General features: G+C 37.7%; 2 protein-coding genes and 1 long non-coding RNA gene across 9 annotated transcripts; 2 read left to right on the top strand and 1 right to left on the bottom strand.

Annotated features, from left to right (window-relative positions):
- Positions 1–3,266: 3,266 nt before the first annotated feature.
- Positions 3,267–15,820, top strand: LOC149713154 (uncharacterized). Of its 4 annotated transcripts, XM_089846541.1 has the most exons (8): positions 3,267–3,337; positions 4,980–5,049; positions 5,122–5,289; positions 12,784–12,934; positions 13,121–13,341; positions 13,570–13,916; positions 14,267–14,413; positions 14,488–15,820. In XM_089846541.1, exons 1-8 carry the CDS (start codon positions 3,303–3,305, stop codon positions 14,510–14,512), a joined length of 1,164 nt encoding a protein of 387 aa, XP_089702667.1. In that variant the 5' UTR covers positions 3,267–3,302; the 3' UTR covers positions 14,513–15,820. The 4 variants fall into 4 exon arrangements, with proteins under 4 accessions (XP_089702667.1, XP_089702652.1, XP_089702658.1 ...); XM_089846526.1 differs by lacking the exon at positions 3,267–3,337 and adding an exon at positions 4,396–4,489 and having other exon boundaries at positions 4,551–5,049; positions 14,267–15,813; XM_089846532.1 differs by lacking the exon at positions 3,267–3,337 and adding an exon at positions 4,417–4,701 and having other exon boundaries at positions 4,841–5,049; positions 14,267–15,813.
- On the bottom strand, positions 10,672–11,480 carry LOC149713156 (uncharacterized). Of its 4 annotated transcripts, XM_089846495.1 has the most exons (4): positions 11,184–11,480; positions 11,043–11,111; positions 10,855–10,978; positions 10,672–10,801 (listed from the first exon to the last, which is right to left on the bottom strand). In XM_089846495.1, exons 1-4 carry the CDS (start codon positions 11,478–11,480, stop codon positions 10,794–10,796), a joined length of 498 nt encoding a protein of 165 aa, XP_089702621.1. In that variant the 3' UTR covers positions 10,672–10,793. The 4 variants fall into 4 exon arrangements, with proteins under 4 accessions (XP_089702621.1, XP_089702595.1, XP_089702604.1 ...); XM_089846469.1 differs by having other exon boundaries at positions 10,674–10,801; positions 10,855–11,111; XM_089846478.1 differs by having other exon boundaries at positions 10,718–10,793; positions 10,855–11,111.
- LOC149713155 (uncharacterized) lies at positions 11,244–11,613 on the top strand. Its single transcript, XR_016370744.1, has 2 exons — positions 11,244–11,380; positions 11,458–11,613. It is a non-coding gene; the product is annotated as an uncharacterized LOC149713155 (long non-coding RNA).
- Positions 15,821–16,593: the final 773 nt, after the last annotated feature.

Genomic DNA, 16,593 nt, shown 5'->3' with positions numbered 1-16,593 from the left:
TCCGACCGCTCTACTACTAGTATGAGGATTGGCTTCAAAACGTGCTAGAATGTCGACTTCCCTTTCATGATTACCAATTATACGGTCTCTTCTACGTTGACGGTCTTGCACGACAAAACTCTCGAAATCTCGTAGGTTGTCTCTAATGTTCGTGAAGGTTCTTCGAACCGGTCTTCGTCGGTTTGGGAAGCGTTCGGCATAAAGCAATGCCGCTTGTTGAACGTTACCGCGACATTCACCCAAAGTAAACGTCATGTCCAATTTTTCTCGGTTGGAGTAGGCTGCCATTCGTCTACGACACAGGACTTACAACGTTTATACGAACTAAGCTGCTAGTAACGACGCGTACGTTTGATTGATTAATGTGCCGAATTCTCAATGCCGCGGAAAATTCTGACCTTCGTAACCTCGTATGGATTCCTTATCTAAGTAGGCCAAAGCCACGAGTTTAGTGATGCGATAGACGCATTACCATTAGCAGTGATGCGGGACCTGTGGTTCCAGCAGGATGGTGCGCCACCACATTGGACGGTCAATGTTCGCTAACTGAGCACTTTCCAAACCGTTGGATCGGTAGAGGTGGACCAATTCCGTGGCCAGCAAGATCCCCTGACCTAACCCTATTTCATTTCTTCTTAAGGGGATATGTTAAGGGGAAGGTGTTTGCAACAGAACCTTTAAATGTAGACGACTTGACGGCCAGAATTCGAAGCGCAATTGAACGAATCACTCCTCAAATGCTAGAAAACGTAATACAAGGCATGGACAATCGTCTTGAAAAGTGCCTACACCACGACGGTAGGCACATCGAACATTTACGCTGATGAGTTTACCAAACAGCCCTTTAATTTGTAGTGTGATGCCTTAGTTCCTAAGCTTAATCGTAGGTCTTTAACGTTTCAAAGTGCGTATCATTAAACGATATTCACTATGATACTTGTTGCACGTTCTCATTTGCATACAATGACACATGTCACACCCTGTATACGGGCTCGAAAATGTACTGCAGTGAAGTAGTCCATCAGGGGTTTTGGGGGTTTTCCACAAAGGTAGGTGTTGCTCTGATCTCTTCCACACTGTAGATATCCTAAAAATGGGCTTTTATGCTTTTGAGGTTAAACATGACGCCATGTTTCAGTAAAGTGACACAAAGAGCTACGAAAATTATTTGACCGGCAAAACTTGCTCTCTTTGTTTATGAGTAACTTCAAGTCATTTTTTATTGAAATTGAACCACATAATAAAGGAATCGAAAAGGTGCAGTGATGGCTGTGACACCCTGGTTCCAACAAAAATCTGAAATATTGGAAGAGCTTCCGAGATTCTTCAAATACAGGTAAGTGGTCAACAATTCGATTTTTGGAGGAGAAGATTAGTAATATAATCATCAAATGAAATAAAGTGTTTCTCAAATCCAGTCTTCAATTGAAACATTGTTTTATTTATTTATTAATTTATTAATAATGAAGTGTTTGTCACGATTTTCATCGAACACATTTTTGGCCCCTATGACCACATATCTACAAACGTTCTAAAGCATTGTTTACACTCACTGAGGAAAGCGGTATTAAGCTACTCCAATTTAACTGAGCACAAAACTTCACCGTAAAACCTTGGACTAAATAATTAAAACAAAGTTTCTATTATTAGTCCAAGGTAGAACTAAGTGCTATCTTGCTTTCTTAAAGTTGTTTCGCGAAAAAACTTAAAAGTGGGATATGGGGATATTTACACATGGGATGACAATAGTTTTAAAGGCCGACTTCCATCGAAAAGAGTTCTAGCGAACTGAAAACCGAGCATCGAGACTAACAATGAAGCGACCGTGCCGATTTTTGAAGCCCCGCTGGGGTAAAAGATGGAAGGGTTCTAGCTAACTGAAAGCCGTGCAATGTGGTTCAAACGAACTGAAGATGAACAATAGAAATCGTTTTAAATTTATTTCCTCTCCAATTTTTGCTTTCCCCTGAAGAAAATTCTCTATTGCGTATCTTCACTTCGCTAGAACCGCATTGCACGGCTTTTCAGTTAGCTAGAACACTTCCATCTTTTACCCCAGCGGGGATTTGAAAATTGGCACGGTCGCTCCATTGTTAGTCTCGATGCTCGGTTTTCAGTTCGCTAGAACTCTTTTCGATGGCAGTTGGCCTTTAAAGTCACTTACACATGTGATGATACTATTAGTACTGTAACTAATAGAAGTGTCGTAAAGTTTTAACCGAGGATGTTAAAGTCGCTTCAATCTATTTAAAAACAAGCTTTTAAAATTAGTTGGGAAAACCGTTACTGAGCCGTTTCCCGTGTGTCATAGACAACTATAATTCTCGAATTCTTAGGCAATGAAGGACCTTATTTTATCTTTTAATCTCATCTTAATTTAATTTCTATTTATTTCTAACTTTTAATTTATTTTATACCGGACATCATTGTAAACAAGACTCGTCTTAATGATTGATCCCGAAATAAAGCAATTTTTTTCAAGCCGGAGTGTACGTCAGTCTCAATTAGTGCTTCTCCATTTTATCAAAAACAGATTTATGCAAGAAGAACGTTGAAGGTAGGAAATTCACTACCCATCCTCGCATACTTTATTCAGAAACTTCGTCTGCTTATATTTTGACTCCACCCACAAATTCTGTATATCGCAATTTCGAAAAAAAAAAATTAACCACGAAAATAGAGATAAGAATGACATTTTCGATCTCTAGAAGTCGCTATATACAGAATTTAGGGTGGAGTCAAAATATAAGCAGACGAAGTTTCTCAATAAAGTATGCGAGGATGGTACTAGAGGCTAAAGCTACGATCCGACGTTCTTAGTACATAAATCCGTTTTTGATTTTATGAATAGTTTGTACCCTACTTGGTTGTTTTTAAATAAATACACTGTTTAATAATTTCTCCTAAATATCGAGTAGAATTTGACTTCAAAATAGAGAATGCAAAGGAAAATAATTTAAAATTCCTCCTTTTTTCGTGTACCTCGACTAAATTAACTGCAGATAACATTCAACTTGTTTAATACCATTCAACACAATCGAGAAGCAAAAATAAATCCGTCTTCATAAGCAAGGAAGATTATCACTTCTTACTTGTGTTCAGTGGTATTCGCTGAATAAAAATTTCCGTTTGAATGTATACTATTTTTTCAACAGATTCATTAACACAACCGAGTTGGTAATAGGAGTAATTGCTGTAAGAACTTTAGCTCTGTTTTGAAATATTTTTTTCTGTGAATTATAATCATCAATTTTTTACAGGAAACTGAACTTTTGCAACCAGCAGTAAACCTATATTTGGCCATGCAGAAGTACATTAATCGCGTGTTGATCGTCAAGTACGTATCTAGATTTTGTTTAAATAACAATAACTAAGCATAAGTATGTCACTACTGGCATATTCAATACCAATGAATAACATATTCTTTCTGTGCTGCTCACCAATTGAACCAAAAATAAATACCGGGTGATGCATATGGTCACTCTGCGGTTCTGATGCACTAACTTTGTTACATCTGTTGAGTCGCACTTTATTTCGGCATTCGTTTAAAGTAGATCAGTGAGGTAACGCATTGCAGACTGAACACTTTACAAGCTGATACATTTAAGGCAATGAGACTCTATCCCGACTGTTATTGGGACTTAACGTGCTACAGGGAAGTAATGTCTTGCGACAAAGCTCTTGGGAAACACTGATTTAGGGGAATTATAAGTGAGCATTAATCCATCGAAGGGGTATCAAAACTTAGCCTAGCTGTTCATTCATTCCTGTTCACATCTAACGTATACAAAACACTGACGTTTGATAGATCGAAGATAACGGTTAACACAGCGAAGGAAAATTGCTCTCGGAAGTGGTGATCGAACTTGTAAACTTTCATTTCCAATGTTTTGCACTCGGTGTAATGATCCCAGAGCGAATCCAGGGCCCTGTTGCGGCGAAGCTACCCTATATAGTCTGCACATATGCACTTCATTCCAGCTTTAAATTATTGTTGCACCCTATCTTTACGTTTTTCTGTAATCTGATCTTGATACCAGAGGACAGATAATTTTATACATATTTAAGAAAGTGGTTTATTTGAATGTTAGTTTGTTCTTTGTCATAATTCGTTACCGAATTTGACCATGATTGATAACAGAAACACTGAGAGAAAGTTCAAGAAGTGGATTTGTCCGGGAACATTTAGATATTAATCTGTCAAGAAGGTCCTAATCTAAGCCAGTAACAGTTTAGATAACTGAACATATAGTTTCATCAAGAAGAGATTTATATAAGAAGACCTAAGTCGCTAGATTTTACGCTTCTACTCTTACGCCGGTGTTAGTGGACAAGTAAGCCCCACTCCTTTCATGCCCGTCATTGCTATTGGATGCCGCGGGGATAGGTCATACAGACGCAAATGACGTATTCCAACTAGAGAAAAAACAAACCTGGAGCAAAGAAAACAGAAAATGGAGGCTGCCCTCCGGCCCGCGGTTCTGAAACGGTACGACGGTTGTTTATAATTGCCATGATGTTAGTTAAAGGTTTTGAACCTATCTTGATAGATTTTGAAAATGTGTCTCTACGTGAAAATCGTTCTTTATATAATTATTTCTAAAACGAATCAAGTGTACTACACTTGTGATTTCGTGAGTTCCAAAAACTAAACCAAGGCTTAACGAAAAGGTCAAAGAGATAGACGGTGGAAAACATAGAGTGAGATAAAATATTAAGTCCCTCCTCCGTTTCCACCCTCCGCCACCCATGAAGGGGGATTGTCGACTATCACGCGCGCACCGGACGTTATTTTAGGCCTTCTTATTTAAATTCCTTTTTTATTTTAATTAAAAAAAAGGTTTCAAAGAAACAACATCTTGCAGATTTAGTGTTTAGCGTCTACGTAGATAGGAAACTCTTCATTGCCTCCAGTTCCTTAGAACAACCGGGCAACGCCGGGTAACTTAGCTAGTTATTGATATCAAAACATTCCACAGTACAAGGTATGACTGGGTTCCATTCGAAAATATTGTAAGCTTCAAATGTTCCACTAACATGAGCGACAATGTACGTAAAATAAATTAAACAAACGTACTTTTACTATTAAAGCATTAATGTATAACATATTTGAATATGAAGGGAGAAATTCTTGATTTGCTTTTCGTCCCTGTGGATGGCCTGACATTATATGGTTGTGACGAAGCTTTCCCAACCCAGATATTTTCCTTTAGCGAAACAGTTATAATAACAGCGGAGCCATCTTTAAAAATTATACCTTCACTCAACCTCCTGAAAATGGAAAATACGGTGAGTTTTCAATATAGAAAGTAACAGTTTAATGATACAGCGAAACCAAAGTAATTTCGCATATCGGTCCAACATTAAAAAGGGTGTTTCATTAACCCTTTATGAAAACTGCTTGGAATATCGTTCTCTTAAAATAAACCATTCCTTCGAACTTATGTTTACTTTCACATAATATGAAAAGAGTCTTTACCTTTCCGAGTGACGTATGTAACGGCAAGAATAAGCAATCATGCTGGGAAAATTGAAGTATTGATAATGTTGTGTAAATGCCAATCAGGTCGTGGACAGATCTTTTTATAACGAGTGAATAATTCATAATTATAATTTTAATGGCAGTAGCTTATCATTACATAGCAATAAGATATGTATATTCAGGGGGAAAAATGAGGAGATGCTCAATTGACTCGGAGCAGGTGCTCGGCATCGCACCTTCCTAGTGGCGCATGCTAATTGCTGGGATTTTTAATAGCGTTTGGCTACTTAATAGAGCCTATCACCGACTGAAAAATGATAGCCTATTTACCTTGAGTTCTCTGAAGTCCAAAAAACGTCAAAATTCGCAATTTCTTAAAGTCTCTAAGCTAAGTTTAGAGTCGAGTAATATCCAAAGTTTTGTAACAAATAAAAAAAGAAGTGATCCGAGTTTTTATTTTTCCGTCCAAAGTGGCTACATGTGAAAATTTTGAAAGGGTCTAATTTTACAAAGGAAATGTTTTGGTATTTATACTTTTCTCCAAGGGTTGGTCCTGCCCAGTACCCTTACCAAAGGCTGGGTCCGGGGAACCAATGAAATACTGTCTTTCTAGGGTATAAGTTCTTGCTCATCCCTAGAGAAGTGGTGTTTTCCCTAGAAAGGTTGTTTTCGAAAACACCTTGTTTTTGTCGGTTTTTCCATTTTTGTTAAGTTTCAAAACATGTTGTTTTCGATTTCTATTTTTTACATTTTATTCTAAGATTATTTGATGTTATTTATCTTTAAGTTAATTTACTTTTAATTTTGATTTAATTGAAATTTCTCGTGATATTTTCTACACTCCCCACCGTAATATGTGACGCAACCTTGAGTCATGTATTACCATGAATTTATTTATTAACATGAATATATATGTGTATCATTAGCCTTTCTATCATGTTATTCAGGGATGGGAGGGACCTTTCTATTACATACGCGTTTAACGTCATCGCGGTAGCCAATCAAAATCGAGACACCTGGAAGTTCGAACAGCAGACGACCAGTTTAACAAAATTGTATGAGGGATACAATTTTCGGTTAGGTTCACCAAACTGCGTCAACTGAATATTAAAAATGATCGCCGATACGTGAATAAATATCTCAACACGATGTCCGAAAGTGATATTGATCTTTTAAAGGAAATTATACAAAGTGCCTGCAATGTTTTTCCTAATCTGAAACTGAAAACTGTTGGTAAAGTGCTAAGCCTTGGCCATTATGAAAATGAATGTAACGGTTTAAAGTAAACTACTAACATTTTAAATCGTGAGAATTGATGATGCTGGTTTTTCCCTGCTGTTGGAGTTAAATTAATGCGGTAGTTGATCAATTTACAAGCATAATTAGCCTTCCGCGTGACAAGAGCTTTAGCTTTAAAAACAAACCGCCAGAAATTCTCTGACGTCACTCAAACTAAGCCCCTCCCATCCCTGAATATGTAGTTTAACTAGTCAATGCAGATATATATTCATGTTAATAAATAAATTCATGGTATTACTTAAAAATTATACAAAACTATTCGCGAGAAATTTGGTCCTATTTAAATTGTTATTTTCTTTTTCCTAGTTTTACGTCTTATGTTTTATGTTTTTCACAGTAGTTCTTAATTTGTTTATTATACAATCCAATTTTAATTAGTTAATTTCAGTTTAAATTTTTCTTAATATCTTAAAATTATGGTTCAGTTATCTCTAAGGGGTACAGAAGTTGTATGGGTCGTCTTATTATTGAACCATTACTTAATCTTATCATGCAAGCTCTGACCTGGTTGTCTCTACCCATTAATGTTTCCGTTATTGTTCCTAATTTCCATTCATGTTTTGGTTTTTTGTCTTGATGTATTAAGACTACATCTCCTAACTTAATTTTATGAGTTAATTGTTTATCCGAATAATGGGCCGTTCTCAACTCAATACTCCTCTTGCCATCTTTTCCAAAGCCTATCTAATAATTGCTGCCTGTACTTTAATCTATTTGTTAATTGTTGTTGTGTTTGCTTTTGAATGGTCTGATCGAATGTTTGGGGTGGTAAAGAATTAACTCTTTTACCTAGTAAAAAATGCGAGGGACTTAAGGGGGTTGGTTCCTGGGGGTCATTGTAAGCAAATGTAATTGGGCGTGAATTTATGGATGCCTCTGTTTCTAAAAGAATGGTTTCCATTTCGGGGTAGGTTAGTTTCGAATTTTTAAGTACCTTTTTCAGAATTGTTTTAGTCGACCTAACCATACGTTCATAGAAACCTCCCCACCATGCGGCTCGTTCGGCTATAAATTTCCAATTAATTCCTTCCCTCCCAAAATATTCCAATAGTTTTTCCTCTTTCAATTTTTTCCAAATGTTTTGCATGTCCTTGTTTGCGCGCTCGAACGTTTTTGCATTATCTGTGTAGATAGTATGTGGCAAACCTCGCCTAGCTACCATTCGTCTGAAAGCTAACATAAACTCTTCTGTTGATAATGATGGTATTAGTTCCAGATGCAAGGCTCTTGTAACGGCGCAGGTTACTAAACAAATATAAGCTTTGTCCAAATCCTTATTTTTCTCAAAATATGAGGGTCCCTTCACATATACTGGCCCCGCAAAATCTATCCCTATAACTGAGAAGGGTGGGGCTTCTTCGATCCGATCTTTCGGTAAGGGCGCAGTTGGTGGAAGCTTTACTAAGTAGTTTCCTACATGCCATACATGCCCTAACCACTTTCCTTGCTAATTGTCGACCCTAAATAATGAAATATCTTTCTCTGACTTGAGTTAAGGTCTCTTGGACTCCCCCATGCATAACTCTGTTGTGACTGCGTTCCGTTAACAAATAGGCTAACCTTTGTTTCGAATTTAGAATTATGGGGTGCTTTTGTTCTTGAGTCAAATCCGATTGGTCTAATCTTCCCCCTACACATAGTTGATTTTGATTATTGAAAATTGGCTGAAGGGTTGCTAGCTTATTTGAGTTTCCTAATTTCTCACCGATTTTAATTGTAGCTATCTCGTTAGCATAGTCTATCCCCTGGACGCAGTTTACCCAATCTATTTCCGCTTTTACCATCTCCGCCGCGGTTACGGGTCCATATTGTTTATTTTTCTGAATGCCCTAACATAGGCTGTAACTCTTAACGCTTTGTCCAACTTACTATACCTACGTAGGTCAATAATCTTATCTAATCCAGGTTTTTCATCAATGTTTATGACTAAAATTGTTTTTCTCATCTCCTGTTCTAACTCTTTGGGGTCTATTTTTATTTTTCTGGAATCGTCCATGGGCCATTCTGATCTCGGCAACAACAACCAACTAGGTCCCTCCCACCATTTTTTGAGCGCGTGCAGATTCTCCGCTTTTACTCCCCGTGTAGGAATATCTGCTGGATTATCAACCCCTGGGCAGTGGAACCAATCTTCTGTATTTGTGAGCCTTTGTATTTCTGATATTCTGTTTGATATAAAAGGTTTCCACGTGGTTGACGCTCCCCTAATCCAATAAAGGGCAATTTTGGAATCTGTCCACATAAAACTCCTAATCAATTTTTTGCTAAACGTTGATTTTACATAATTTACCAAACGCGCTCCTAAATTGCATCCCATTAGTTCTAATCGTGGTATCGATAGTTCGGGTTCTAATTTGGAACCTTGTTGAAACTGCTTAAGCGGTGCGACTCGTGCCTTGGATGTTACAAAAGCTACCCTAATTTTTCCTGCCCTTGTTATATACCTAACGTACTTGCATCTGTAAAACAGTGTAACTCCCAAGTATCTACTTCTTCCTCCCCATCAAAATAATGCCTTGGCATACTAATATCTCGAAGATTGGGCAAATCGTGGCACCAATCAAGGAATTCTTCAGCTAACTCTGGTCCTAAAGTTTCGTCCCAATCTACCTTCTCCACCCATAACCTCTGAAATATGAGTTTTGCTCTAATTGTAAATGGGGTCAAAATTCCTATAGGGTCAAATATTTGTGCAACGGCACTGATTACGCAACGTTTGGTCGGCTTGATGTTTTGTAAAATCTCAATTAATTTTGTTAAGTCAAAAAAGTAAGTGTCCGAATTTGGGTTCCACCTTAGCCCTAACAGTTTGATTCCTTCGCGTGCCTCCTTACCATCAAACATGGGGACCAAATTTTCCGATTTTGTGTCTCGCCATAACTTCCTAAGATCTGGCGAATTTGTGTTACATTTCCTAAATCGCATGTTGGTGCTGCTCATTATCTTATTAATTCCTACAGTAGTTTCATAAGCCTTTTCTACATTTTGTTCCCCACTAGTCAAATCATCTACATAGAGATCCTGGTCCAATATTCTAACTACATTTTCGTCCGCTCCCTCCACCTTGTGTATGTGATACTTTATTGTTAGAGCTAACAAAAGAGGGCTTGAAGTGATTCCATAAGGTACGCGTGCCATACGTAGGGTTTTAAAATCATTTTCTTTTAATTGGTCATGCGTCTCAGCGTTTACCCATAAAAATCTCACTGAATCCCTTTCTGACTCTGCTAGGGCTATCTGGAGAAACGCCTTCTCAATATCCGCTACGAATGCGACCTTATTCATTCTAAATCTCAACAATAACAATAAAATATCCGGGTTCAGATTTGGTCCCGCTGCTAAACAATCATTTAAGGAGGGGAGCCCCTTTCCACGAGCTGACCCATCTAACACTACTCTCAAGCTTGTGGTGGCCGACGCGCTTTTTACCGGCTGATGGGGAAGGTAAAAAGTTCCCGCTGGGGCTATGCTATTTTCAGGTACAATCTCTGTTATCCCCTTTTCCAATTGGTCATCTATGACCTTCTTATAGTCCTCAAACAAAATTGGGTCCCGAATGAATCTACGTACTAAAGAATTCCCCCTTTTTGTTGCTAAGTCCAAGTTATCAGGCAACAATTCCTTCTCTACCTTCCACGGAAATTTCACGTGGTATCGCCCATTCTCCATCTTAGTTTCCGAATTAAAATTCTCAATTATTTCCTGATTTTCCAAATATCCCACCCTTTTCTCCTCATTCTCAATTCCTATAGATTCCAATTTCCAAAATTTCTCAATTATCTCATCAGCTTTTCTTTCCACTACACCTACCCTCATTACTGTTATTGGGCAGCTATTTACGTTTACCTGGTTCCCCGAATCCAAGGGTCCTTGCACGGCCCATCCCAATTTTGTTTCAATGGCCATAATCCTAGGTCCAAATCTTTCTGTCATTCCCTCAACAACTGCATTTGAAGGTATAATCTTTCGCGATCGAGAATCAATTCATTGAATCGCCCATCAGTTACGCATCCTACACCTCTGAAACGTAATTATCAATAGCAATGTTTTATGCAAAAAATAAGGTTTATTACCTTCTTGTGGCACAGCAGACTCTTTCAACTGGCGTTGGCATTTCTGTACAATTTTCACACAAACACCAATCTGGTGCAGCTTGTACAGGTGTAGCGCTAGGAGAAGGCTCAGGTTTTTCACCATCTGGAATTACATCAGCATTATCTGAGCTTTCTTTCGGGGATTCCTGCTCTGGCATTTTAAATACCACTGTGGGATTGTTTTCTATTATGTCTTTTAAAACTGCGACTAATTGAGAATGGCTAAGTTTTGTAATCTAAAGGTAATGAAAATCGTTTATAAAAAAAAAAACAAGAAACAGTTCGGTTCGAAAATTTTATTTCCTTACTTGATCATTGTCGACTTTTGTGAGCTTTCTACCCGTCTTCGCGACAACAGCGTTTTTGGTCCTCTTTTTAGCAATACCACCGTTAACAGTGGTTAACTTAACACGCGCGATTTTAGGCTCTTTAGGCCTTGGCTCCACTTCTCCATAACCATAACTTTTGCCATTTGTGCAACCAACACAATTACCACATTTACACAGTAAAGTACATTTTATACTTGCTGCGCGACATGGACAAACATTACGTCCGCCTTTACTCAAACAATTACCTTTGCAGGTACAATATTGTTCATTATCCATGACACAAAATATAGCTTGGGTTACTCCTACAGACAGACCAAAACATAAAATGGCGTCGAATACTCGAAGTGCTAAGGAGTGGTTTCCCTTTTCCTCGTGTTGGCCTAATCACTGCCTGCAGGTCAAAAAAGAAGTTCCTAAATACAAAGACTAAGTGCCCAGTCCTACTCCATACGGAGTCTTTGGATCTTGGTGTCACGTGGTGCCTCTGACGTATTTCAAATAATTTTTACCCCCCCGCCGATGACCTGTTTCCAGTCCCTTTAACAAATCCATCCCATCTGAATCTGGGCTCTGAGTTGTTGGTTTATCAGCTAATTGCCAACCCTTTTGTTTCATGTATGTCTCAATCTCATGGCATTTAAACGCAGTTACTGAGTTGCAAACGTACGGAACTTCTATCGCTATAATCTCAACCCTTTGTTCCGGTTTTTCTACGTTTTCGAGAGTTACCTTGACTCGCTTCCTAATTTGTTCCGATACCTCCTTACTCATGAAGGTGTTAAATCCAACCTTAGTTTCTCCCACTACTGGTAATCTTAATTTCCTAGATACATCTTCCCTAATAAATGACGCTTGCGCCCCGGAGTCCAAAAAACACCTTACTTCTAAACCTGTATTTTGCTGTACTGGGTTCCTAACAATAGCTCTCGCCGACTGCAGCAAAACAGTTTCATCAATCCCTTCCCCATTACTAACTGAGGCTACCCCCACGTTCAAGGTTACGTTCTCCTCCTTATTTTCTACTGTAAAGTTAGCTGGGTTTTTGTCACACACCGCGTAATTGTGGCCCTTTTGGCATTTCTTACATGTCTTAAACCTGGCATTGCAATCTCTGACTCTATGGTTCTGTCTCAAACAAAGGTAGCATCGACGTTGTTCTCTAATTAAGTTACGTTTTTGTTCCAAATTAAACTTAGGACAATCATTCGAATTATGCCCGTTAGCTTCACAGAATATGCAAAATGGATTTTCCACTCGATTTTGACTATGATTTTGATGTCTATGGTCCCTACTCTGATATCTGTTTTGATTTTGATAACTATTATGCGGGTATGTTACACCCGTTGACAAGGCCGAAGCTGTGTGCCTTTGGTAGGAAGGTTTTCTTTCAACGTACTCCTTATAACTATTTGTCCCAATTTTTTCTGAGCTAGATTTAGATCCTAAAGCTCTACAGGCTTCCCTTGATTCAATCTCCTCCCTCAAATAATCAACCAGATTACAGACTAGAGCTTACAAGTCTCTTAAATACTGTACGCGTTTAAACAAAGCATCATTGTAAAGATAAAAATACTTTCAGGTGTCTCTTCTTTTCTTTTGCGCAATTGTCGTTGTTTCTCTCTTGCTAACTGTCTCTGGTCAAGTTTCGTCAACTCGTCCGAGGAACAGGTCGTTTCTATTGGACATTTTGCATAACCTTTGGGACACAACCTTCACATTTTTTTATGAGCGTGTGTATTGCAGTAGTTCTTCAATAGTTTTAGTGAAATAAATACGTGATGTTAAGTTTAACCATGAATTCTAATTTTAATCATAAAATACAGTTTTCATTATAGCCGCTTATCACTCGAATTATGTAGACTAGGCAAAATCTTAAATAAGTTATTCCTTACCCAAATATGTTTGTATTTATTTAGCTTATCCGAACCCGTCAAGAATTCTGTCGGCAAGGATAGTATGCATGTCGTGGCTTCTAAGTGTCCTCATCATTTTCATTGAACTGTCCAGCAACCTCAAATCAGAGTTCTCGATAAAAACGTACGATACAATATCGTCTATAAAAGACCTCGTTAATCACGACGATATCACACCCTTCGTAATGAGAAAGGCTATGGTGTATCGGTATATCACGTTTATGGCAAGTATCATTCACGTAATATATTTTCATCTTTCAAGTTTTGGTCTTGAAACGTCATTGTTAGGCCGTAATCAGAAAGTAGGTTTCCATTTAGCTAAAGAAAACAAAAAAACACTGGCTAGCCTGCAAGTAAGCTAGGTGTAAACGTCTCTATGCAAGCACGCGGACAATACTTTTTACACTTACCTGGCTTCAGATTTTTAAATTTGGTTTTTATTTTCTATCCAGAGAAATCAAAGTGATCATATGAAAAAACTTTACAACCAAATCCACGATAACCAATTGTTTGTCGACTTGATGGACGACATGATACAAGAAGACTTTGTTGAAAAACTGGCGAGCAAGCGTGACAAAATGGCCCTCGTAATTCATCGGGAATATCTCAATCGAGTTTTAGGTTACGATTTGCAGAGGATCAAAACGAAAGATTGTGACAAGGGGGGCCATCCATGTAATTTGGCGGACGTTTCTCGCATTCAAATCGGAGTTGACGATGAAAAAAGGGACACTATGACACTAATGGTATCGAAACACCTATACACGAACAAACGAATTATGGAAATGACAAATTTGGTGTGAGTTTATCATTCTTCAAAAGTCATGCGAGATCATGACATGCTTTAGCTTAGAAACAGAATAAGTTTGAAAATATTTTTTAGACCATTTATAGATTGATCACAAAATGCAGGTAAAAAAAAATTCATTTTCACAAAGAAAATAAAAAGCCTGTGATGCATAGGAATTCTAAGTTTTGACGACGTCCTATTGCATTATTTAGTACGCAGCGTGAGGCACTGTCGCGAGCTTCAGAAACGACGTTTTTCCGTCCTTATATCAAAGGGCGGACTGTGTCGCAACAATTTTTTGTTTCTAACATTACCTCTTTTCCTTTTATATTTTATAAAATAGTGCGTTTTATTTTCAGGATTAGTGTTCTGTTTGAAACGAAATGCGCCGACTTTTACGATTTTGAAAATGCTTACAATTTGGAATTCATCTCTTGGAAACCGCCCTTGGAATCCTTCAAGGCCCAGACACTGGCTGACACTTATGGCATATTTTTACTTCTCATGTACATGTCTTTATTTTCTGGATTGGTGTTTCTGTTGGAAGTTGCAGTCTACTACGTAAATCTTTATTTTAAAGCTCACTACAGATCAAACCGTTTTGAAGCGACACGAGGGGTTTTCCCGCGTCGTCAGCGTTATCGTCGTCGGGCACTTAGAAACACAATAATTTATTTTTGAAGATGTTCGTCAATTCGCGGGAAGTTGTCGTTGTTACAACGGTTATCCTTGATTTACCAACGCAACGTTTTCAAACAAAAAGTGAATCAAAATTAATGCTTATAGCTTGAAAACTCTGTGAGCTTTCGAATTTGAAGGATTTAACTTATATATAGCCTAAGCGCTAATTTTGGTATTTCGAGGTTTATGGGAAAATATTAAGAGACGATAAACGCTAATCAAGGTCACGTAAGACCATCGACTTCGGTTGTCTGATATTGACGACTTGTATGTTCGTAGTGGACGGAAATGTATACACTTAAGGCATGATATGAATTAGAATTGTTTCTTTTTTGTTATTCGTACTCAATTTGAAGAGACATTAACGGTTCAGAGTAAACCAAAAGTAAAGCAAAAGTAAAACAACATTAAAATGAATAGTTTAAGGTTGATTAATTGAACAAAATGTCAAAGCGTCAAGTAAATCGCGGTTGTTGAAGTCATTTTTGAGCAGAGTCTGGATATGTTAACATATATGGTCGCAAAATAAGAGTTTCTTTGATGGATAACGAGAGGATAGTGTTACACCCCAACATTCTTGTGAATATAGCTTTGAATAATGCTTGAATATTTCATTAACTTTAACTTTAGCCCTTGCTGTTGTATTAAGAGACGTAATCGCCTATTTAGGCAATAAATTTTGTTGGTATTCCATTCCTCTCGACTTGGAGACTTGGGGAGGTGTAATTTTGGTTTTAATCTTGTTTGATATCAACTTGGGTTCCGTCTAGATTAAGATTATCCTGTCTCGTTATGACCACTCTTTGTTGACGAATATCAAAAGCCCCTATTTTTTTACTGGAATTTAATGTTTTAAAGTTTTTTTAAAAAAAAAAAACCTCCACGAGTCTCTCCATCTAACTTATTGCAAAGTATATTCTTGGCTAACAATCGATATTAATAGCTTCTCGAATAACATACCAAGAAGTTATATCTAGTATCTCAGAGAGAAGATATAAATTCGCCAGATTTCCAGCTTTATCTCCAGTCCAAACGTAGGTCCGGAGTCAATCCCCGTCTCTAAATTACAACCAGCATCTCATTGGTTCTTGAAAACTAACGTCAGCGCGACGACGCGAGTGACAAAAATTACAGTCATATTTTCCGACTGAGGAGAGGCGAAATAGCCGGGCGCCTCCTTTTACGTCCCCCCTTGTATTTTGAAAGGGGGACTGGGACTATGGCGCGCGAATACAAAGGCATCTTATACCTTCTCTCTGAGATACTGATATAACTTCTTGAACATACTTAATGTGTTTGTGTTACTTAATCAATATACAAAACAAAACATTAGGCATTAACAGTAAATATTTTATATTATTTTGTTCAAAATAAAATAAATAGAACAACGGATATTGATAATCTGTCAAAAATGAAGGTAAGATTTTTTTAAAGTGGTTATCGCATAAGTTGGTGGAAATTTGTTTTTCAAGTTGGAATATTTTTATAGGGTTGGTATCTCATTCATTACCCCTAATATATCGCCAATTGGGTTTTTAATGTCTTTATTTTTCCATTTTCTTGGGCAGGAATACAATTAACATTAAATTCATCCGCCATCATTATCCACTGATTTTTTGCATAATGACCGGATTAAACTGAAAAAATACGATTAAATACGTCACAATCAAACCAAGAAAGGATACCAACAAATTCTTAGTAATAACGAAACACGTTCCCGCTTTACAAGCCATCTTTTGATTTTTAAGTTCATTAGTAACTACAATAAGTGCCAATAATTCTCTATTACTTCCTTCAATAAGCGTTGAATCAGTAAGTCTAAATAAAGCGTTACAAACACGATCGCTTTCTTCCGAGACTTGAGATGCGACCAGAATCAAAGAACTCAACAACACCAAATCCTTGACTTGTAACGACGAAAAGTAAATGTAAATGGTAACTGTACCGGATGGTAAAAAAATTATCGTACAAATGTTCGAACACGTAGTCAGCAAGGTGGAACCGA

Source organism: Phalangium opilio, unplaced genomic scaffold (assembly GCF_054372755.1).
Source record: "Phalangium opilio isolate 3A_F unplaced genomic scaffold, DU_Popi_V2 ptg000009l_1, whole genome shotgun sequence".
NCBI classification, from domain to species: Eukaryota; Metazoa; Arthropoda; class Arachnida; order Opiliones; family Phalangiidae; genus Phalangium; species Phalangium opilio.
The sequence above is the reverse complement of the archived record's forward strand: the minus strand, read 5'-3'. Positions and strand labels throughout refer to the sequence as shown.